Here is a 24,596-nt window from a genome sequence, read left to right as displayed (position 1 = left end):
AGATGTGAACAGCAAGGAATTGTAAAGGTCTCTACTACTGCAGAGTGCTTAGTGTGCATTCATTTCTTGAAGTCCATTTTTTTTGTGAAGAAACAAAGAACTCTCTTTGAGTCTGATTATGATATTTAAACAGAGATTCACTCAGGTTGTTAGTTGTTGATGAGATTGAGTTGTGTTGTTTCACATATCGGCTGGTGGAAAAATAAAAGCGCTGCACATTCTCTTAGGTCTGTTGCTCACTCTGCCCAGGAATTCCTGTGTTTAGTTTGGAAGTCCAGAATCCTGCAGCTCAGTGTTGCTCACCAACTCATACAGTTGACCTGAACCAGACTGATCCCATTATGTGGTAGATTTAATTTAATTCACTCCAAAATAAATAAATAAATAAAATCCCCATAAATTGTAAGATGTAAATTGTAAATGTAAAGCAAAAGCCTCAGGTTTATTCTTCGGTCTGCACATCTTTGCTATTATTCCAGGAATTTCAAACAGAAGCCAGTAGTTTTCATCTCTGCCAAAAGGGGACTTTACCTCAGAATGACTCGCATCATCAGTCCAGTTATGATTATTAATCACAGAATTTAGACCTGACGGCTCTTGCTGAGACATTATAGCTTTCCTTGCTTCATAACTTTATCTGTGACTCGTAATGAAATGAAGAGCTTCTCTATAGCAGTGCTCAAGTCACAGATTTGAAATCTTGATCGACTTTTTTTTCAATCTGGTTTTGGTATTTTGACTGTTTTTGCTTTTGCTTTCTACAGCTTGTCTCTTACCCTTTATACTGCACTTTGTCACTAACGGTACTAACTACTAGACAAATACAGCATCCTATATGTTTGGTTGACACTTGGGTGCATCTGCTGCAAAACAAACACGACAGCAACAAAAACAGGAGGAACTTTTTTAAATTTGATATTTTCTACAAAGAACAATAACGTGCCACTGTACCTTTCACATGACAAAAAAAACTAATTTTTGTGATAAACCCACTTATTTTTGTGTTGTACTATAATTTAAACTACATTTTAAGAATTGTCTTATCTGGGAAAGTGAGCTCAGTTACTTATGTGATTCTTCTGTGAACAAAATCTGTAAAAAAAAAAAAAAGAATTCTGTACAAACAAAATATGAAATATGGAAAGGCCTTTATGAAAAGAAGAACTAACCAACTAAATAAATAAATAAAATGGCGCACTTGAGTGGTTTGCTTCAGGTGTTCTTCACCGTTATATGAGGTAAGCATGTATGTTCAATACCTTTAGTGTCCCCAGAGCCCTCTCCTGCATTATCACAGGAAAGCTTTCGGAGTGCTAAAACTTTCCCACCCTTCAAAGTTCCCAAGCTCCTCTCTTTTAGCTTACTGGAACAGTTTTATCACTTGTGTGAAGAAAACTGCCGCAATCATTCCCGTTTTTCTCTGTCCGTAGCATTATAGGACAAAATACTGCGGAGGAGGAAAACTGAGGAAAAAGTCAAAAGCTGAAGTATACTAAGATGATTAGATAGTTTTAAAAAAAAAATAGTTTTCTTCCAGTACTATTATGCATGGCCCTCCCTCAACTTCCTCAACATGACTCATTAAGGGAAGCAGCCAGTTAGTCTCTTGTCACTCCTCCGTGACTGAGTTAAAGTGAAGCTTCTCTTGCCCGTAGTACCTTTGATCATGGCGAGTGGAAAGCATTTGCTGCTCATTGCAGGTAAGAAAGCCAGCTGAGACATGATGCAGGACTTTTGTTTTTGTTGTATGACGCGAACATAGCTGGGAATTATTTTTATAACTTTGCAATTGTAATTTCTTAAACTTGAGAAAAAAATTAAAAACTGTACTGCAGTTAGCATTTAAGTAACAGGAGTTCTCTATTATGAATTATATAAAAAATATTTGACAGTTTCGCAGGAGTTATTTAATTTGAAGAAAAAAGCTTTGTGAGTTATGACAAATGATTTTATGAAGCAGTATGATGTTTATGAAGGAGTATTAGAACCACATTAAGAAAAAAGATATATTATTGATCATTTTGAGAAAAAAGTCAAGATGTATAGTTAAGAGTTGTTGTTTCTAGACAAAGTGCCACGACTGAGTATTAGGACCACATTAAGAAAAAAATGATTAAAGTCAAAAATCTAATTTGAGACAAAAGTTGCATTGTGGAAATTCCAGCGGCTTTATCAAGGAGAATTCTCCTCTTAATGAATCGGGTTTTATGTGTAACAAGGACAGATTTTATTTCTCTTTGCGCACATAAACACAGTCTGGTGATCAGTTTAAGGATGTCGAAAACATGGTGCAGAAAGCTGCGTGTGGTCAGACGGAAAACCACGCAAACGTAGAAGAGTGAATTTGTACAAAATGAAATGACTGGTAATGGACAGATGCAAGGAAACAGGACTGATGGTTACACCGTCACACAATAAAGATGTTGTCTCACATTAATTTGTTTCACTCATCTAAACAAGGCATTTCTCCACGATTCGACTTTTTTCTCAAAATGATGAATAATATTATTTTTTCTTAATGTGTTGGATAAATTTAAAGTTAATCTTTCATACATATGCAGGCAGTTAAGCAGATATTTGACAAATATTATTTCCATCCATTCACTTGTCCAATTCAGGGTTACAGCGGCCTTTGCATACTCAGCTGTCAAATGGGAGAAAGGAGGGGGGGGGCACTAAACAGGTCACCAGTCTATCAACTAAAATGTTATATTTACAACACCCAGTGTCTCATAATTACAGCTGAATTGAACAAATACTAATTTATACTTAATTTAAAAAATCCTTAATCCTAACCACAGTAATTTTAGGTTACTCTGAGTCACAAATGTATTTTTTTTATTTAAAAAATAGTCCGTGAACCACTAAGTTACTTCATATTTGTTGAAATAATTCCACTGAACATGCTCTTGTATTCTCCTTTGTTTTAACAGTGCCAGTACCTGCTCAATGTCACACAGATAAAAATCTAATTTGGTGGTAAATTTGTTCAAATTAAAAAGCACTTTTTTGCTCTTTTGTTACAGTGTTGCCACTCCTGGTAAGATGTCAAAAACCACAAGGTGATTCATATTCACTTACTTCTAAAAATGTCACTTGTACACGCTGTACTGCATTTATTGCCCTTTATTATTTGCTCAGTATGCACAACAGTGTATTTGTAGTTTTTCTCAGAAGGGCTACACAAATACTTGATTGCATTTCTTCTTTTTCTCTCGTTTTTTAGTTTTGATGGTACCTGCATTTAAAATGGCCTTCATTGGGGATACAGTTTACTTAAAATGCAATCCAAGTGCGAGCTCAGTGACATGGCACAAACCTAATGCTGAGACAATCGACGGACAAGACACTTTGAAAGTGAAAATTAAAAACTCAAACGACAGGAGGCCCTTATTGGTGCGAGACCAGTAGGACAAAGAGTGACCCTGTTTCAGTCAATGTCATGGGTAAATTCACAATCAACACACATTAGAGCTCAAACTTCCACAGATCTAAAGGTAAATTCACAATTCACACATAATAATGAGATGATTTTCTTTATTTGTCCTGCAGAATCTGGTCTCAGCGCTTCACTCATCATTGAGACAGGCTATCAGAACATGTGGAAGGGAGGTGCAGTTATCCTGAAGCTTGAAAATAAGGATGGTCTGAAAGGGTGGAGGTGCTGGGTGTGCAGGGATGGAGAAAGTCCAAAAAAGGTTTCACTGAAATTGGAGGGCGTCAATAACAGTATGGTGTTTCAAACTGCTGACCTCAATGTCGATGAGACTATTTACTGGTGTACGGATAAGGATCGAACTCACAGAAGTAACCAAGTAATTCTCACCACCTCTGGTAAGCATATTTTTCATTACGTCTTCAGTTTTATTGAAATGAAGTTAATGGGAGTACAACGAGGAGACTCATGACTATTAGATTTATATATTTTCTGCTCCCACATTTTCTGTTCCCACAGATCCATGGCCTCCAAAAGAAACTGAGACGGGGGGGAAGTTGGGGATGGTGTTGGGGATATTGTTGGTATTGGTGGGGATGTTGGTGGTGATAGTGGTGGTAGGTTTACGACGTAGGAGAAGAAGTGACGGAGGTGAGTAGCATTTTTTTGTTTCTTTGGATTGTTTACTGTTTTTTAGGTATGGTAACAGTCACTGTATTCATACCACACTGCATGCCGTACTTTTCTCAGGGCGGATTTATGAGGATGTGGCGCTGAGATCAAAAGAGCGAGGTGATGACAAGTATGAAACTCTGGAGAAGGCATCTGGGAGGGAGCGAGAGTACGACACCCTTGCAGGAGCATCAGGCGGAGAGCCGAAAGGTGGCGAATATGAACCACTGAAGAAAGGTGAAATGAAAGAGGGGGTATACCACACTTTAGGGGCGGAAGGAGCAGCAGGTGGAGAGGGTGGATACGAAGCACTGAAGAAAGGCGAAATGAAAGAGGGGGTATACCACACGTTAGGGGCGGAAGGAGCAGCAGGTGGAGAGGGTGGATACGAAGCACTGAAGAAAGGCGAAATGAAAGAGCAGGTATACCACACTTTAGGGGTGGAGGGTGCAGCAGGCGGAGAGGGTGGATATGAAGCAGTAGGGAAGAAGGATAAGCCCAGTGAGTCTGCAACAGCGGGCGAATGAATAAAAAAGGCGCTGCGCCACTGCAGGAGAAACAGGTTTAATGCTGCAAACCTAAACCATGCAGATGTGTTGATCTCGATCCCAAAGTTAAGATTCCTTGATTTGAATGAATGTTTAAGAAATCTGACAAACTCCAGGAGTCTTTCAGGCGTGAAAGTGTCAATACAGATTGACAATCAATAATAAGTAATGAAAATAAATCTGTGAGAGACTGTAGGGAACAGCTAGAGTGAGGTTTTTACAATAACAATTTTTTCAATGGCAGGGAGAAATGTTTCTAATATATTAATTAAATCAAATGATACAGAGTAAAATTTCAGCAAAATCCAAAAGAGCAGCAAACACTTTGTGACACCAAGTCAACAAACAAGCAACACAGCCACACTTTACATTCAGTTTAATGTCTACAAATAGTCTGCTTTATTAACTGATCATGTCCTTCAGCTTTGATGCTACAAGCTAATATTTGCAGTGCTCACTAGCGTTTCTGCTTACATCATTGCACATTATTAATTCATCTAGTTTAGGCATTATCACATGATTTAGATTTCTCAATCATATTTTTAATGTACTGTATAATGAGCATTTCTGAAAGCTGTGTTTTTCTTTGTGATATATACAAAAATATAAATAAATTAGCTCATCAGGAATGGGATAAATATTTTGCACTGTGAGATTCCTTTTAGCACTTAAGCCACTTTCTTAATTAAGAAAGTGGCTCATGTAATATTTTGACAGGTCAATATCAGATAAACTGTTTTACAAAAATGGTATCATCATTTTTTGAGTATGGAAGCTACAGCCTGAGAGTACAGGCAACAGTGAGTCAAGCTCCACGGTCAGTTTTTAATTTTTTTTAAACTATTCCTCGTACAAAAATGAGTCATCTTCACACCATTATTTGTCTTTTTAAAGTCATGCTGATTATAACGGATCAGCTTGTTGTCATGTTGCTGAATTTCTATTTTGAAGGCAACACGATTGAAGTACTCTGTGTTTCTCGTCTTTTATCGGTTTCCACCATTTAGTATAAATCAGTTAATCACAAATTTATGCTTAGTGTAAACGAACCTTTGCTTAGCGTCCTATATTCAACCATTTAATATCAATAACATTTTTCTCTCAATAAAATCACACATACAACGCAGATGTATTGTGGCTAAATGTGTTGCAACCAGTAAATTGAGATGCTATTTGACCGGTTTTATTGACATTGTTTTATTTCTTTTTCTCTTCTGAAATGCTGGAATGAGACATTAAGATTTATTTTTTTTTTTTCATTTTGAGTCGTGTTAAAAGGAAAAAAAGTTTTGCCTTTACGGGATGTTTTTGTTGTTTTGGAAACGTTTTGCATTTGCTTTCAGGGTTTTTTTGTTGTTGTTTTTGTACATACGGTAGATTATTTAATATTCTGTGCTGAAAGACTGTACACGATTCAAGATTCAAAGATTTAAAGCGTTTATTGTCATGTGTGTAAAGAAAAAGCATTTCTCTGTACAATGAAATTCTTTCTCTGCTGTCCACACGCAGATGCTGGTTAATATGTACAAATAGCTAAAATACAAATAGCAGGAATAAAGGCTTGAGATAATATTATTACTACAAAGATGTTTTGTGTCATTTTTTATTCATTTATGTCCTGCAGTGTCTCCTGTGCTACAGTGTGAGGCTGCTAGTCTAAGTGTCACAGTCCTGGGTCTGTGACCCAGTGTTTTGTGTATTTTATTGTAATTTTTAGTTTCTAGTATTTAATATAAGTTTAGTTCAGTGCCTCTGAGTTTTTTCTATGGATTTCCTGTTTTACTTTGAAGGTCTGTGTCTTATGTTGATGTTTCTAGTTTTGCGTCTGACTGGTCCCATCAGTTAATTTGTATCAGCTGTGTCCCCCATCTGGTCTCATTCCCTCGTGTTCTTCTTGTATTTATTGTCTGTATTTTCATATGTTCAGCGTCGCGTCGTACCACCGTATCTGCCTCTGTGTTCTGTTCCCGTGTTATTTCAGTTTTAGTACTCTGCTAGCAATAAAGCTGAGGTTCTGTTAAGTTAACTTCTGCCTCCATGACTTCTGCACTTTGCTTCTTTTCCTGACTACCTGCACACAGACCATGACACTAAGGCTGGGAGGAATATAATTCATAGCTTTAAAACCTTCAGGGATAGGTTTTAAAATAAAAGCACAATATGTAAAATAGCCTTATGTAATTATCTAACATGTTCAGCTTTAGTCAGGGTGTTTATGTGATTGTGTTTCAGTGATAAGGATGAACACACCCATCTATGATAAATTACAGCTGTTACAGTTTCTCAGCTGAACAGTTAGTGTTTTCAGTTTTAACACTGGACCGAAACTACTTTTTATCTGTGTCTTCACATGGAATATGAAAAATGCATTTGTTTAAAGATGGCAAAACAACAACAACAACTAGGCTTTCTTATGAGTGTATTGATATGTGTTTGGGGTTTTTTTTTTAACTTTCTACACAAACGAGTCACAAAAAGATGCCAATGACCTTTTTTTTGTTATTTTGTTATGTTTGGAGTTTTACTTCTGTCAGAGTAAAGGGTTTAAAATGCATAGCTGCATCCCTCTAGACAGAGGGAAGCATAGGGCTTAAATACGCCAGGAACGACAGGGGAAAAGGAAACACACGGGGAAAACAGCTGAAAGAAATTAGACTCAACAAGACAGAAGAAACAAAACTAAACACACTCAACATGGAGTGCAAGACTGTCACACGAGCTTGACACAGAAGTGGAGGAAAGGCAGTTTAGGCTAGCTCCTATACTGTTTGTATTGTATATTTATAAGACTCTTTTTATAAACTTGTGAAATGAAATCGCATCCTCTTTCACTTCTATGGTTTTACATATGAGGACATATTTAAAAAAATCCTCTGGTCCTCAATATGTCCAGATATAATTTAAATACAAACTCAGATGAACAACCATAGATTACATGTTGCACTGTGTCCTCATTTATTTAACAAAAGCTAACCAGAAATTAAGTTGTTCCCCATCAACTTGGGAAAGCCGTTATTCTGCAGTGAGAAAGATTATTCACAAGTTAAGAAATATTAAATATATTCATGAATATATTCATACAGTTGCGGAAGTGGACATCACAGTTAAATCCACCCAAGGCCAGACTGCAATACTAACAGAAACTGCAAAAATCCCCAAGAACTGCTACTCACAGTCTACAGGACTCAGTTAGCATGTTAAATGCTAAAGTTTGTGACATCACAATTTGACTAATGAAGTGTGACTTTTTTTTAAAAGGATTGCCACGAGGAATTTTCTTCTTTTTAAAATATGGCAACACAATTTCTGTAACGATGTGTTTTGGACAGACAACCAGAGAGAAGATGTTTGTCCCCTATCGAACACAGCCCCAACCCCTGTAATGTAAAGTGATGTAATGTGGGGTCTGAGCCACACAGGTTATTTGAACCAGGATCCAATTTGCAGTAATGTGAAAACTTTACCAATTGTCAAGCACGGAGGTGGAGGGGTAATGATTTAGGCTTGTTTTGAAGCCACAGAGAACGGACAACTTGCAGCCAGTGAGTTGACACTTCAAGTTACTGCTGCTTGAGATTCTACAAACTACTGAAAAATAGGGTGTTGGTTATTTAACACACTGCTTCTGCATTTCTTACTGGTTGTGCTAAATAAAATGTGAACGATGGTAATATGCTATGTCATGTTTTGTTGTTGTTTGTGGTTTGAAAACTTAGAATGTATTGCTGTGATCATAGAGGAAATCTACAGTAGTTCCAGTAATGGTTTTACACACACACACACACACACACAAGATATTTGATTTCAATAGAAAGCTAATGCTGACCCTTTACTGTCATAATTTTTTTTTAGGTCTTCAGGCTCTCTTAAGTCCATTCTTTACTGTGTCCTTTGCCTCTGCACAACATTCATACTGGTATGCAATAGGGCAAGTAAATTACACCGGATGCAGTGCTGCATGCTTATCAGGTATCATATACTGTATAATATGTTATATGTTCAATCACAAATGGATGCATGATGATACCACTGATTTTAGAGACCCCAAGGCTTTGTGCTTCTTACCGGCTGTGCCGTCAAAATCTATTTTTCCGCTTCATTTCCAAATGCTCACAGTTAAGCTGAGTGATCAATATTCTGTCTGGGATGGAGCAGAGCATTAGGGGTAACATGAAACCAAGGGTCAGGAATGTTTAAGACCTGCATACTTAGTGTCTGAATCATGCATGAATCAGAGCTGACATGGAATAAACAGATGTTTTGTTTTACAGTGGAGTACAAATCAGGCGTAATAATGAACTTATAGCGAGACGTACTCTGTACCATCTGATATGAAAGGTTAAAACATTAAAATGGCAGCAATGCATAAGGGTAAACTGCCAAATATAAAGATTTGTGACTACTGTGGAAGCTATCACCTCTAAGCTTTATTCTTCAGTATTTTTCCACATTCCTTTACACATAGATTTAGTTTATAATTAAGAACAGAACATTTAACAATAAATGAATGAAAAATGACAGAAATAGTAAAAATCCTAACATTTAATATCAATCCTATCAGTAAACAGTACCATCCCATTACTAGTTAATGACTAACTAGATACATGACCACATCTACTAACAAAAATAAATTGTACAGAGAAATGCCGTTGGGATTTTCAGCATTTTTATTAACTGGTCTTGGTTTTAATTGATATTTTATGGATTATTAAACACATATGAATTCAATTTAAAGTCCACCTTTAAATGAGAGCGCTACAAAACTGATCCCACAGCCTCAGCTTGGTGCTGTTTGTGCTTTGCCACTTCACTGGAGACAGCAAACTGCTTCCTCTGATGCCAGCCTCAAACACAGATGGAGCAGAACAAAATAATACCAATAGAGGACGTATTAGATGTTAATCATACAAAGCAAAATTCTGTTTTTGCGAAATTTCTTTCTGTTTCTATTTGGAAATAGAAATAGAAACAGAAAGAATAGAAACAGAAAGAAACAGAAAGAAAAACAGTTTCTAACCTAAGAGTCTAATTTTAAAAGAGGACGTTGATGTTCTGGAGATTTAAACTAATCCTATATGCTTTTTTTCACAGTATGACAGCTAGTAGGCAAGGTAGTAGTCCACTACATACAGTGGTTAAAAACTGCATCTAAAATGTCTATGTAGACTTCCCAGAAAGCCAGATGTGGTGTTATTTGCAGATGTTCAGTTCCTTTTTCAGTGGATGAATAAACCAATACTACAGAACATTATATATTGTGTTGTATTGGCACATGATTTTTTTTTCTAAAATGTGCACATTAAGGACAATAATGAAAAAGAAAACAAAACAACCAAAAACCTGTTGGGGCCAGGGGCAGAGACAAGGGGTGGCCATGGGTGGCTATGTTCAACTATATATTAATGGAGAAATTACATCCAGAAATTACTATATCTTCAGCAAACCTGTTTTGCCATGAATGAGAGTATCTCAACAGATGGTTGCAGATCTTTTTTGTTTTGTTTTTTAAATCAGATAAGGGTGAAAAATAAAAATCAAACAAATATGTTATTATTCTATGTAGTAAATGTACCATTTGACTAGGAAGACTAATACATAAACCTACAGCAGGTTGTTTCTCTCTTGGCCACCCCTATGAAAAATCTTTTCTTCGAAACTAATCTGACAATAGATATCAATTTCTCCTAAAAAGAAAAGTCAGTGTGATCATTGTGCGCCTAAAGATGTGTAATCACGAGTGATTAAAATACAAATAAGAGGCATAGAAATGAAATCCATGTCATGTCAGTCCAGTTTCTACAGTTACAATGACTAAGCATCAAAGAACGCCACACCAGGCCTAAAGCCGTCCTCCGACATGTCTGAAGGTGGGCCGGTGACACGATTCTGCCACACAGCGTATAACGACTGCACTCATGCACAAACACATTTTACGTTTACTACTGTCTTCACCTCTACTGTGCAGTCTCTGTGAAATTCTTAATTTATGATAAAATAGTCAGACCTGCTGAAAATTGTCCATCCCCACATTCCCACCAGTTTTTTAATGCCATTGAGTGAAATTCCACATTGCTGATAAACTGTGTCTGCTGGCTTTACGTTATAACTCTCGGTCGCCCTCTCCTCCGTAAAGATAATTATTGGTTCCGGCTGGTTGGACATACTCCTCAGTTTTGTCCCAGTCTGACACCCAGCCTCCTCCTCCTCCCCCAGCCATGCCCCCTCCGTTGGGATCCGATGCCTGGTTCGTGGCTCCGTAGCCCGCTCCACCGCTGGTGCGATACAGTTCTTCCGTCTCATTTGCAAGCTCGTCCTCGTCCAGGATCCCGCATTTCTCGTCACTCAGCTGCTCTGGCTCTGCCCAAGATTGTTTCTCTCCAGATGCAAAAATACCTGCAGCAGACACACAAACTCACTGACTGTTATAGCTGACAAGTATACAGAGTTTTGCTGAATTTTCCTCATTCAGAATTTTTGTAGTTGATCTGGTTAAGCACAAGAAAGGAGACTATGCATACCATAGAACATAACACCTCCATAATGGACGAGTGAGGCAATAAGAAACACGCCCTGCCACTCTTCTCGCGTCTACCAGGAAAACGTGAGAGAGAACCATGAGAAAGTTGATTACACTTACAAGCACACATTATTATCAGTTAGAGTCACAAATTCAGAAACAGTTCTCACCTTATGCTTTGTCATGGCACCGACTATAAGTGGGCAGACCATCCCAGACAAGGTGCCTACGCCGTTGGAGATACCCATGAGGATACTAGCATACCGCGGTGCAATGTCCAGGTGGTTGACATTGAAACCTTGTGAGGAACCATTAATATTATTACCATCTTGTGATAAAAACAGAACTATGTAGCGGCTTAACTTTCAGTCGCATATCATTTATGCTTAAAATCTTTGAAGGAACACTTCATATTTCACCTGAAATGGCGAAACCAGAGAAACCCACAGCCAGGACCAGGAATGTAATGGCAATGCCTTTTGTGTGTGAAAAACCAACTACCAGCAGCAAGGTAGCCTCCATCCCAAACCCTGATGCAAGCAAGCAAAAAACAGACATATAAATAGTTTTAACATATAACAGTGTGAGTGCTTATTTTGTTGCCTTGTGTTCACACTTTTCGCTAACCGAATGGGCCTGGAAGTCTTGTCGATTGGTTAGAGATAAGTGCCTTGCAAGCTTCTGCATTTCACTTTGGTGTTTGCTGTTTGGTTTCTCTCTACAATGTAAAAATAGCGGACAGTGGCAGGGCTTCTGTTATTGGTGAGTCATCATTTGCCTTATGTGGTAAATGACTTCTCACCACAGTCGTGTTACTGTGCTTGTTTCTTCAGTGTCGCTTGACTCACTTCAAAGTTAGCGCATGCAGAAAACAACATAAAATTCAAATAATTTTATATAAGATTTTGAGTATGTGCCAATTTAACCTCTCAAAATTAAAGGACCATATATACCCTGCTCCATAAACAATTAAGGGAGCACTTAGTTATTGCATTGTCAGTCCGTCCAGTTTGGAAGCATAACCTGCAGCCCTTACAGGCTGCACAGATAATGAGAGTCCATGAGCGTGGCATGAGAGCTCGATGTCCTTGAATGGGACCTGTGCTCACAGACAGGTGCTGTGTCGATTGACTGGCATTTGCCACTTATTCTTCACAGATGTGAGCACGTCCACATTGCCCATGACTTCCCAGGCTGTTTCTGTCCTGTCAATTATGCAAGTTTTTGTTTTCCCTTCCCTTTAGTTGGTTCTTTCTTACCTCCACAGTTCATTAGCTTCCTGACATTCGTGGTGGTCATGATGTGGTTGCATCGCAAATAGTCAGCAAGCTGGCCACCAATGGGCACAATGATGGTCATAACCAGATGAGGAAGAGCAGACAATATCCCCACCTAGATGAAAACAAGAAAAAAGCCTTAACAGGTGAAAAACATCCATGGAAGTTGGCACAAACAGTGCGATCTCTGCCATGTTATTGTACGTACATTCTCAGAAACCTGGGTAAGGAAATATTTTACATTTGGACCCAAGACTGTTCACCACTCTATCGCAGCAACTTCTGTCACTACAGTTATAATCTGCCTGGACTGGAGCTCAAGCTAACGTGCTTATGAGGCACAGAAAAGTACATATTCATATAGTTTCTTCCAGACTTTAAGGTGCAGTTTTGGAAGACAAACTACATTCAAATACAAAAACTAATTTAGAAAACTCTTATTTTTCACCAAGATTTTAAATAAAAATTTAAGTTCATTAAAGGTCAAAGTTGAGCTTGAACATAAATGTCAGCAGTGTAGATATAGCATATGCAAAAGCATGGAGAGAGGTGTACAACACACTTTTTATTTTGTCAAGATAATGCTCTGAGACATCAGAACGATGGCTGACATCAGGATCTTATAATAAAAAATTCAAGGTCCAGGATCCTTCCTGCAGAAGGAACATAGAGAGCATTTCCTGTCAACGGGCAGTTGCACTCTGTGAGTTTTCCTGTTGCTTATTTGCAGCAGGGTGGTGCAGACCATTGTAATGGTGCCAGAATGGCTCTAGAAATCCTCCCTAAAGCCATTGTTCTTCTGGTACTCTGGTTTCCTCAGTCAAACATACAGGATATTTAATTAGTGATTCTAAATTGGGTGTATGTGTTAATATGAGACAAAGCTTTGAATGATCAATAACACTAAAATAGAAATGCTTCAGTGTAACAGCCTATAAATGAATTGATATTAAAAAAATATGTCCCATAGAATAACACAATTTTAAAAATTTAATTTTAATAAATTAAGGTGAAAAATTGTTGTCAGTGCTTCATGACTTGTCAATATAAGGTGTGCAAACTGCAATGGTACAAATGAGGACATTTAAATTTACCACTGCAGTGGCAAGACACGCAACCAAAGCTGCAGTGATGTCCTTTATTTTCTGATATAACTGCTGAAAGGTTTTTGCTTGTCGGCTGCACATGTTACCTTGCTAATTTCAAACCCAAAGACCTCCTCAAAGTAAGCAGGCTGGCTGATGAGGAGCAAGTAGAAAGTCCAGCTTCGGCAGAAGTTGGCTACGATGATGGCATACACTGGCATGGAGGTAAAGAAGGCCCTCCACGGTGTGTTGAATTTCTGTAAGGGAAAAATGTGATGATGATTTTAGTGATTTTGTAAAGAAGTTCGCTGATTTTGTCTCAAACGTGTACAGCTCTTTGCTTAAACGTGTACAGCTCTTTGCTTGAACACGTAACTAATTAATTTCTTAAATGTTTTCCTTTGAAACAAACGAGCATCACAAACGACAACAGAGCAGGGTGTGAGGAACTAAGTTTTGCTTGACTGCAGATACAGAAATGAGTGCTAACAAAGGGTTTCTATATCTGTCACTGTGACAGATAAACAATTGAGCTTCTGACTCAGTGTTTGCTTGTTTATCATCTCCGTTATCTCACTTTGAATCAGCATATAAACTCATCTATTTTTAAGAGGGTTTTTTTAAACGTGGTTTCATAGAAATCCTGTAAACTAATGAAATGCCCTTGAATGAAGTGCAGTGTTTTAATTGAGAGATCTTGAGAAATCTGTTGCATGTACTGACCGTTACTGTAAATTGGGCTGACTCGCCAATGCTTTCCTCAATGTATTTCCTCTCCTCCTCGGTGATGGTGGGGTGAGCTGCCGGACTTTCATACGAGACCAGGATCCAAAAGCAATACCACATAACACCAAAACTTCCTGGGGAATGAACAGGCAGATTGGAGAAAAAAGATTATTTTTTTCCACACTAACTCATTTGTTATTACAATACTGTGCAAACAAAGACCCCTCATTTCTTTAGATTCTTCTTCCAAGTAGCCAGACTTTGCTGTAACTTTTAAAAGTGGTCTTGAGCAATAGTTCTTTAGCCCTCATGAGTTTTTCTTTAGACGTCAGTTACTTTTCAGGCCAGTTTTTGTACCCGTGCCTGACTATGTTCAGAAGAATGTGTTTATTTGTTAAGCCACGTGACACTGAGCTGATCCGACTCGAGGGATGAACCAGTGTTGTGTCTACACATTGCTAGTACAAATAATTTGCTCCATTTCTATACAAAAAAAATATTTTTTTCCACCAACAAAGTGATTCGCAAAGACCCGTCTGCTGAATCTTTAAGCACTCAAAATACTTGAGATGTGCTGAGCATATCTCAGCATGCTGTGCAGCGCTTCCTTTAAAAGTTTTGCCGAAACTGGACAATTGCAGGTCAAAAGAGGAAACGGCACATCTAAAAAAAACTATCTGCAAATGAAGGCGATCCGAAAGTCCTTAAGAAAGAGTAAAAACGTTGGTAGCACTTCATAAAAGTGTCACACGGTAAAATAAGTGCTTAATTAAACATTTATATATCATTACTCCTCCTTAGTATGTGCTTTATAAATACAGATATGTTTATCTGTCTGTTATTGTTACATCATGTACAACTATCACTGGTATTACATCACTACTAATAATCATAATATCATTCATAATAATATATCTGTTTTTATGAATGTCAAACTAATGAGGAGTAATGCTGCAAAAATAATGAATTAAGCACTTGCTAATACCTTAATAATGCCTAACACTGTGACTTTAAGTGCTCCCAAGAAATACATCCATCTATTGTTCACTGAAGCTTCAACAGAGTTTGTCTCAGTGGGAGGGTGGCTGTCAAGAAGACAGAAGGGAAACAGGGAAAACACACAGTCGTGGATTGGCCTCCCCAAGTTTACCTCAGCATTAATTAGGAATGTAGGATCCCCAGAGAACAAAACAAAAGGCAACCAACATCCAAAGAAGAGCTTTGAATGTCCTTCAAAGAGTTCAGATTTTGTGTGTCGAAGAATCAAGGTAGTCAAATATTGACTTTCAACTTTGCTACAATTGTACTGAACTATTGAACTAAAACTGTTTTTGTCACATATGCTGTTTCAATAAATTGCTGCGCTGTCGAAAAATAAAAAGAACTAAGGCATTGCTCAAGATTCGTTCCACAGTACTGTGTCCGAACGTAGAACAGTTTTGACATGACATGTGGTGTAATTTCTTTTTTACCATGAGACTACATCCTTCTGGTATTTATGGCGCTGGTCTGTTGTGGTTTTCCTTTTCTCACAGTTTCATTATGAGTGAGGTTCTACTGTGTGCGTTCAGTGTCGTCGCAAGCATCCGCATTTTCATGTATCAACAACAGTTAGCTTATTAAAAAAATGCATATTCATTCCAAACTGAAGGGTTTGAAATGAGGCCCAGGTTAAAGGCGTCTTACCATACACATAGAAGACAGATGACCATCCTGAGTACTGGACTAGGATTCCAGCTAATGGCATGGCAATCACAGCACCAGCGTAAGAACCTAAAACAGGAAAATATTGATTTTATTTTGATATTGTTTAGATATATTTGTTGTTAATTGTCTTAATCTATCACACATTGTTTGCAGGCAGAGCAGGGCCACTGATCACGGACTCACCACAAAAGGCTGTTGTTGCCAGGCGACTTCTTTCAAGAGGTGGTGCCCATTTGGCCCAAATACCATGACATGCCGGGTATGAAACTCCCTGTGGGAATAGGAGTAGAATGTAGGAATTTGCATGATTGTAAATAATCTCAACTGCATTATGTAAACAGAAGCACATTGCACTTCAGGGGAGAGAGAAGCACCTCCACAAGTCCTTGAAAGATCCTGACAATGATAACGCAGCCAAAGTGCATACGAGCTGCTGTAGGAATGAGCATGTTCAGGAAAGATGTTGCCACTATAGCAAAGCCAAACACCCTGAAAAAGAAACAAAACACGAAGAAGAAATTACCCCATTGAATATGCTGTGCGACAAAAGCTGATTATTCCTTGCACGGTGCAGGAGGTTAACAGACCTGTTTGCTGCAAACTTTTGACAAATGAACCCTCCTGGGATTTGAGTTACAATGTATCCCCAGAAGAATGAACCGTGGATCATTCCCACCGTTTCAGGATCCCAGTCAAACTGTGCTTTCTGTTGGGACACACAGTAAGACACATCATTTAAAATCATATCTGGATATGTGCAGATGAGTTATTCTTTCACTTCTCAAAAGAAAGACTGTATTTAACATCATCTAAAAGTGGACATTAGATAATTAACAGTAAATAAGAACCATAAAAAACCAGATGCTGACCACTACTGACATCTGCTGACCAGCCACAAGTATTCCACCAGATCTCTCAACTATATCAAACATTCACTAGCTGGGCCCACGTCCTCATGTTAGGTTTGACAACATTAAAGTAGGTAAAGGTGAATGCTTGGACATGAATTGAGCTGCGGTTTGGGGGGGCCCTCGAAGGGAACTGCTGGCGGCTCCCAGGCCTGGCAGATAAATAGCATTGAAGAATTTAAAGAACTGAAAAGGGGAGGGAGGGTGAGACACGTAAACAAGAGAGAATAGCTTGTAGAACTGGGGGATGAAGGGGGATGAAAACCGGAAGCAGCGTGTTTGGAGGCGTGGTCCGATACTTAATATCTAATTATATCAAACAGCTGGAATTGGAATAAACCTTTTTCATAGCCAGTATTTTGTTTTTACTCTGACTTTGTTTGATTTGGTGGGTTGGTTTTTAGGATGCCTGCATTGTTCAGTCCTGGTTAGTTGCGGAAATTAGCTCTTCCCTTTATGACTAGTTAGCTTGGGATCATAGGAGGTGCTGCCTTCAGGTGATAATACAGAGAGAAATCATTTTCATGAAAGTACTGCTGTGTTAGTTTTAATAATGTGACACTTTGGTACGCTTACTCGTGTTTTATCATTCCAGTCAGTGTAACATTTTCTCATGTTGTTAAATCCTAACTCAGCATTTTATGAGTCCATTGGACATATATAGTCATATGTAGGGTACCTAGCACAACCCCCCATGGCCAAAACAATCTTAAAACAACATAAACATAAACAGTCATATTACACAATATGTAATTTGGCTATGTCACTTCAGGGGAGAATTTAACATTAACTCAGACTCATCTGCTGTCACTCACCACTATAACCTCCTTGTTGTCTTTGAAGATGGTGTGGCTGTTGACCATGCTGACGATAGCCACGCCCAAGTTACACCGGATACCGAAGGAGATGCAGAAACCAATGCCAGAGAGGATTGCGATGATGTAGCGCCTGGGCAGACCGAAGCACGTGCAGTCCACCACAGGCATCTCCTTCTCCTCCACCAGCTCTGGCCGGCCCTCTGCCGACAGCTCGATGGTCTCGCCATTTTCCTGTTTCTTCTCGATAGCTCTGAGAGGAAAAGTGGGTAGATTAAAAGTGTCATCTACATTTAGGTCACTTTATTGTTCCTGTATCACAAATCTAACAAGTTATCTTTGAAGAGGGGGTAGATAAGCTGTATTCTTTAATAAAGACAAAAATATTTGTATTTCTTATCTCTTAAGCATAACTTGCTAAAGAAATAACCTTGAAAATACACAACAAAACACTCTTGCATGCAAATGAGCCATTTCAAAAAGCTTTCTACTAGCAGATAGTATTGTTTACTGATTTATTTAAGCTAAACAATGATTCATAAGTGACAGGAAATAACTAGGTTCAACAGTTACTAAGTCCTGAAAGCCTAATGCATGTCATTGATTTAACTTCGGAGGAATCAGTAAGTGGGCCTGAGGTTTTCCAATCTCCTGCTGGCACAGTGAAAACAGATCCTGACAAGCTTGTTGGCTGACAACTTGGCCTGATGAAAGTGAGTGGGTTTAGATGTTCAGACAGTCCTCTTGGGTGTCTGTTTGACTGCTAAGTCAAGCATCTTTAAAAAAAAAAAATCACAGTCAGCACAAATGTCCATTAGCATCCCACTGCTGGGACCTGCTGTTAACACTTTAACTTATCACATTAAGTTAATACAATCAGGAGTTCTGCGCTGCACCCTCACAGAAACCAGCAAAAAAGAAAAGCCTAAAGCAAGCTGCTCTTCTGCCTCACTGCAAAACCCTTAGAAACCACACGGACTGTCAGCCTCCGACAAGCATCAAATATGCATCTAAATGTAGCAGTCATCTATTAAACATGACATGTGAAAAGCTGAGTTGTAAGATAAGACCACTGCAGGTCCAGCTCCAATCGCAGAGATGCACAGAGTATGGCTATACTTCATCAAAGCACATCCACAAACTCAAACCTGCAGCTTTTAGCCAAAAATCAACTGTGCAAATGTAGAGCAGAGATCATGGGAATATTTTCTTTGACAACTTGTACTGAACGAAAGGAGATTAAATGAACCAGATTAGCATTCATAACCGACTCTTCCTGATTTTTAATTACCCACAATTTTGACAGGTTAGGAAAAGACTAGAGCAGGTTATGATACTGTAAATCACATTCATTGTATGATTACATGGAATGCAACAAACACTTCAGTGAAACAGTGACAAAAAAGCAATCATGGAGGCAATAATCAATAAAAGTATCAATAAAATCTAATTTATATTGGATGTATAACTATATCCAGTTTTATCTTCTTAGGGTCAGTGCATTTAAAAGCCACAATAGTTTCTCTGTATTGTTTCATGTTTCAGAGGTGGACAAGTAGGAAGTGACAGATCAGTTTTTAGCTCATCCAGCTAAAGGACCAATGAGTTCATGATGCCGTTGGTCTAGCCTGTTAGAGCGTTAGTCAGATCACACTTGTTATTAATCTCTGGCTCTCTTCTCTTCTTCTTCCTCTGCCCCCAACCAATCACAGCAGATGGTCGTCCCCCCCCTTCCTGTTAAAATGGAGTTTTTCCTTCCCATTGTCGCCAAAGTGCTTGCTCATAGGGGGTCATATGATCGTTGGGTTTTTTTCTCTGAATGTTTTATTGTAGGATCTACCTTACAATATAAAGTGCCTTGAGGCGACTTTTGTTGTGATTTGGTGCTATATAAATAAAATTGAATTGAAAATGTAAGAATAGATTTTAGTGAAACTTAAAACATTGATCACCTAATCGTGGTCAAGGTTAGTGTCAAGGTCACATTTGCCATTTTACAGGCAGTATCTTATAAATTGTGAAACATTGAGCTGGATGAGTTACTACATCACTGCCCTTTCGGTTTTATATATACATGTGAGCAGCTTCTATTGACCTGGATCAGCCATGCAATTTGAAAACTTCTTCCACTGTTGTATACGTCGCTGTGGTAAATGTGATCACAGTGAACCTCTGATGCATCACCATACTCTTCCTAACCAAACAGACATTGTGATCATTGTAATTATTAAGGAGACTGGAGGATGGCGTGAGACATTCAAGACCAAACACAAACAAAGCTGATAAAATTATCCAAATCAAAATATGCACACAAAATAACCTTTCACACGCTGAATTTTGTACAAAAAGCCCCAGTCCTGATGGCACATTTAAGTGATTCTTATGATTCTGATGCTGTAATATTTTTTTCCTAGATTTAAGTGTATTTTTATCTAAGGTCACTGAAGGTTGACAAACAAAGGAAATCGCAGAAGTGACTAGGACATATGACAAAACACCTCAGGTCAAAACACTTCCCAGATCTCTTTTTTTGTTGTGAGTAAATCTGTGTGTCATACTTGCGATATTCAACAACATTTAGAGCTTGTTCATCTAGTGGCAAAAGCTTTTATAAGTACATCTGTTGTGTAGGCCCTGGAGTTAAGGCAGTTGTTTATATCACGCTATGTAATATATTTCCTGCAGACTTTAAAATGACATGGTTATTACCAGAGAACTGCTGTGAGGCCATTTGTGTTCCTGCCAACAAATCTGTCCAGAACATTCATACAAAATACCAACACGATTGAAAACAGCTATGCCGTTATAAAACATGCTCTGTTGGTAACTGTAAGCAGGGGTTCCAACAATCTTCAACACCGATCAAATATTAATGATTTTCGTTGTTAAATTATTAATATCTCTGGCTCTCTTGGACTATTTCTGTCTGGGCTGGCCTCTCTCGTCTTTCTTCCCGTCTCCTTTTCATCTTTAACTCTGCTCCTTACCGGCATCTCCTCTGACTCACACATATTCTCACACATAATTCACAGCAGTCCTGTCTTATTTTACAGCAGTTTATTTCCCTAGTGTCCATATATGTAGTTTTTTTTCCACTGGCTGTACACTTGTAGTGCTTTCGGTCTCACTTTACAGTAAAGCTCTCTCTACTTATGATGTAATTTATCAACATTTACCATGTAATTTTTGTCATTTTTAAGCATCTCAAAACACAACTGACATTTTAAAAGGAAAGGTATTATTAACACTGAGCATTTCTATGCAATTAACATATTTTGGGTATTTTAGAAGAAACAGCCAATGATGTTTCTTCTTCTTACATTGCAATTGCACATTATTGTTAAGGGCATAATGTGCATAATAGAATATCATAAACACCCCTTCTTTCATTCTAATTACACATTGTTTTGGTGCGCAAGATCTAATATGCTTCAGAGTTGTCCTATCTGATTAAGGGGGCACTCCAAGTCATTTCTTTAGAAGGTATGTCCACCAGAAAACACAATAAATGAAGTATAATGCAACAAAATATGGACAATCTGAAAAGGGGAGATTACGCCATACAGCCAAAACTGCTGCAACAGTGTCTAAAGAATGAAAACGTGTTTGTATTGCCTTAAAGTTTTGTATTATATTAGAAATAGTCACATTATAAATTGTGCCTCCTTCTAAATTAATCTAAAGGTGTTCAACACTTCAAAATGCAGGTCTCGTTTCCTTTAAAACCTCCTTGCTCTGCTGCACTGACATTTTAGACTCATTTGGAATCAGTTAGTATTTTCGATACTGAATATTACACCCTAGACAAATTGTGGTGAAAGCATTTTGACAAATTATACTATAGGTCAAGGACTTTATTATAAAGGGCCACTATATTTTTAATTTTATACTGTATCAGTTGCAGTGACTTTTCATGACTGACTCCAGGTTAAGGAAAATCCGTCGTAATCCCTAAAAGCTCCCTGACCTTCTCTCCCTTTCTCCCGTTACACCTTGTAGAAAAGCCCAGATTGAATCATTCCTGTGGAACAATTGAACTCAATCCCAAAAAAGTAAAAGTTCTGAATATTGGAGTATAGCAGAGCTGAATTCTATATTTCCTAAATCAATGCACAGTTCCGTCAGCGGGTTAATCTCTTAATTCATACATCAAGGACAAATGTAGGGCAGACCCCCAGCTCGGACACCTTGGAAGAATTGATTAGATAAGAGAAAGTTGATGGGCTGAAAATGCTCCATGGCATTAATACAAACTTAGTGAACTAAGTCTCCTAATATAAAATGTTAAAATATCCTCTATCCGCTCATATGGCAGTTATAACGGACGAAGGAAAAAGTATTAGAGAGTTAATCATAAAATACTCGCGAGGAACGAGTTTTCCAGGTAAATGTTTTGAGGATAAAACCTGAGATAAATAAGAGATCCAGAGTGTCTTTGAGTCAAATTCCTGCTTAACCTGAAAATAAAGACAAGCACCAGCTGTCTACTATGATCACTGACTGAAATCACAGACGATCGCGTGACTGCTAATTTGCGCTAATCAACTTTGAAAAGAAGAAGATGACGCCTGAGAAGTAAACATCAGGCGGAGAGTTGTATAATAAAACAGGCTAAAGGTTTAGTCATTTACAACAATTAAATAAAGAGTCATTTTCGAATGTAAGGTGCGGATTTCGCGTGCGGAGAGGCGGAGCGGTCAAGCAGGCCGGTGAGCCTTTTACGCAAAGCAGCCAGGTACAGACGGGAGCACGTGAGAGCAGTGCGCTCCAGTGAGATGACCTGCGCTCTCTGCCGCAGGTCGGGTGTCCTAATCCCGGCTATGAAGGGGGGGGGGTGCGCGGGCGAGGGACAAGATGACAAACTATCTGGCTACTAGAGAGAAAGACAGACGTGGCCAAGGTGTACGCCCTGCAGGGATTTACGTGGGCCGACAGCTTGGACGGGGAGATGCTATTTCTGGAGGGGATTTAAGTGTTTAGACGCTGCATCAAATCCCGAGAGAAAGAAAGGGGAGTCCACCTATGAGTTTCTTGCTATCAGATAACTGCCCAGGTTCTTACACGCTACTTCTCAGGAGTGCCCAATGAAGGTTTTTGCTTTGTTTTGTTTTTTGCCACCGAGTGTCAACGGAATTGGTTGCACTGTCGCTATAAACCTATAAAAGTGTCCCAATAAGTCATTGAAATGATACCGAGTTCTTAAATGTCTGTTTTTCTGTTATTATAACCGATATATAACAAGTTCTTATGACAAAATAGCTGTTTTTTTGAAAGAGGTTACTGTCTACCAATGAGATGTGAGATGACCGGCTTCTTAGGCCTGCTTTACGCTAAACACACAGTTCCTCTTTGAAGAATAATTCGAGCAGATTATCAACATTGTCTAATCTCTAAAAATGGTAGAAAGTGAAACACAGAGTTTTATTAGTCTTTCAGAAAATTCCTGATGGACACCCCCTCCCCTCCCTCACACACACACACACACGCGCGCGCGCGCGCGGTGTCACAGTGTCTCTGTAATCTGACAATGTAAGAGCACGGCAAGCTTAGGAGAAATGGATCCAAATATCGATCCAGCGCGTCATCTTACACTGAGAGAACATTTTGAGCCTGAAATGTAACTTCATTCCGTTTTTTTGTTCTTCGGGAACAAAGAATGATACACACTGCTTATAAAAGAGAGCTTGAACATTAATTGGGGTTTCTTTTTTAATCTCTTATCAGCTACTTTAAGTCGCCAGTGCCACATACAGCGAGTTATTGTGTACACATTTCTTATATGAAAGATTTATAAGCGGACACATATTTCCATATTATTGATTCGGGCCTCTGGACATTATATTTCTTTAAATCTTCTTAATAGAAACACTGATAGACTAACAGGCCATGTTTCAGCATCAGTAAGAATGAACTTCCCCTCAGGTCCGCAGCTTAACCGCTAAACACAAAGCTCCTTTTTAACATTAAAGGTCATCCAGCAGATGTTTCTGCTCTGTTTCTGTTCCATGAGGAGGAGATTTTACATACCCGTATATTTTCCCAAGAGTTTTGGCTGCCACGGCCTTAAACCTGTCCGGCCGGACCTCCATCCTCACGTCTCCAGGACCGGCCCAATGTGCAGTCTTTGCGCGCTCCCGACTGAGCGCACAGCCTTTCTCCTCTGCTTCCCGGCTTCTTGCTTCTTACTCACATTAAAAGAACCGATTTGGTTGGGTCACCAGCTTTCGTAACTCACGCTTTCATGTGAAACGAGACTCGTAATCAGCGACAGACTGTCCAGAGATTTGACTGAGCCTCCTTCAAGTCCCTTTATATAAAACCAGTCGAATATGCATGTTCAGCCCCACTTTTCCGGATACCCTGTCCAAACAAACTTCGTCACACTGTTTGGTGTCCGTAAAGGTTCACAGAGAGTCGTAGGCAACTTTCGATAAGATTCATATCCAAACGTTGTCTCTAGCCATGGTCCTGAAACAGATTACTGCTGCCGCTAATCTCTCCAAGTGTGTAGTGAGAGGAAGGTATACGGCACTTCCTTCCTCGTTTTAAGCACCGACTATCCAAGCCGCGGCTATTCTTGGACTGCACAAGCCTTGAATGGGGAGTTAGTGTAAACACTGTCCCACCAAGAATATTAATAGAGTTTCTGGGTATTTGTAAGAAGGTACGCAGACTCACCTCGGGACAGTGGTTGTGGATTAGATTGCAGGTTTTTTCGCGTTTATGACCAGAAATAAATTTTAGAAGGATTGAAAATCAATAGAACATCACAAATGGAGGAGGCGAGTCTTGATCTCTTCATGATCTGCACCTTAACAGCAGGGACAGAGGCAGGGCTGCTATATGTCATTATAAGTTAATGGAGTCACTTATTTGGTGCGTATTGGCGAGCTGCTTTCTTTTCG

General features: G+C 38.8%; 2 protein-coding genes across 3 annotated transcripts; one reads left to right on the top strand and one right to left on the bottom strand.

Annotated features, from left to right (window-relative positions):
* The first annotated feature begins 1,607 nt into the window (after positions 1 to 1,607).
* Positions 1,608 to 6,231, top strand: LOC120728451. Of its 2 annotated transcripts, XM_040023370.1 has the most exons (7): positions 1,608 to 1,700; positions 3,027 to 3,062; positions 3,227 to 3,446; positions 3,553 to 3,834; positions 3,956 to 4,087; positions 4,187 to 4,345; positions 4,430 to 6,231. In XM_040023370.1, exons 3-7 carry the CDS (start codon positions 3,443 to 3,445, stop codon positions 4,633 to 4,635), a joined length of 783 nt encoding a protein of 260 aa, XP_039879304.1. In that variant the 5' UTR covers positions 1,608 to 1,700; positions 3,027 to 3,062; positions 3,227 to 3,442; the 3' UTR covers positions 4,636 to 6,231. The 2 variants fall into 2 exon arrangements, with proteins under 2 accessions (XP_039879304.1, XP_039879303.1); XM_040023369.1 differs by having other exon boundaries at positions 4,187 to 6,231.
* Positions 6,232 to 8,711: 2,480 nt separating this feature from the next.
* Positions 8,712 to 24,173, bottom strand: LOC120728450 (vesicular glutamate transporter 1-like). Its single transcript, XM_040023368.1, has 13 exons — positions 23,719 to 24,173; positions 17,692 to 17,944; positions 16,556 to 16,674; positions 16,343 to 16,457; positions 16,152 to 16,239; positions 15,948 to 16,034; positions 14,259 to 14,395; positions 13,643 to 13,792; positions 12,433 to 12,565; positions 11,593 to 11,703; positions 11,344 to 11,471; positions 11,175 to 11,244; positions 8,712 to 11,049 (listed from the first exon to the last, which is right to left on the bottom strand). Exons 1-13 carry the CDS (start codon positions 23,778 to 23,780, stop codon positions 10,757 to 10,759), a joined length of 1,746 nt encoding a protein of 581 aa, XP_039879302.1. The 5' UTR covers positions 23,781 to 24,173; the 3' UTR covers positions 8,712 to 10,756.
* Positions 24,174 to 24,596: the final 423 nt, after the last annotated feature.

The sequence above is a fragment of the Simochromis diagramma genome, unplaced genomic scaffold (genome assembly GCF_900408965.1).
Source record: "Simochromis diagramma unplaced genomic scaffold, fSimDia1.1 OVJJ01000208.1, whole genome shotgun sequence".
Taxonomy (NCBI): domain Eukaryota; kingdom Metazoa; phylum Chordata; class Actinopteri; order Cichliformes; family Cichlidae; genus Simochromis; species Simochromis diagramma.
Note: the sequence above shows the minus strand (reverse complement) of the source record. Positions and strands in the feature narration are given on the sequence as shown.

What these genes read in the sequence shown, in the direction of transcription:
- LOC120728451 (XM_040023369.1), top strand. An exon ending in AGTAATTCTCACCACCTCTG is followed by an intron (nt 3,835 to 3,955) that starts GTAAGCATATTT and finishes CTGTTCCCACAG; the next exon opens with ATCCATGGCCTCCAAAAGAA. An exon ending in TAGGAGAAGAAGTGACGGAG is followed by an intron (nt 4,088 to 4,186) that starts GTGAGTAGCATT and finishes TACTTTTCTCAG; the next exon opens with GGCGGATTTATGAGGATGTG.
- LOC120728450 (XM_040023368.1), bottom strand. Translation starts at nt 23,780, where the DNA reads ATGGAGGTCCGGCCGGACAGGTTTAAGGCCGTGGCAGCCAAAACTCTT. An exon ending in ACTCTTGGGAAAATATACGG is followed by an intron (nt 17,945 to 23,718) that starts GTATGTAAAATC and finishes TTTTCCTCTCAG; the next exon opens with AGCTATCGAGAAGAAACAGG. An exon ending in CAAAAGTTTGCAGCAAACAG is followed by an intron (nt 16,458 to 16,555) that starts GTCTGTTAACCT and finishes TTTCTTTTTCAG; the next exon opens with GGTGTTTGGCTTTGCTATAG.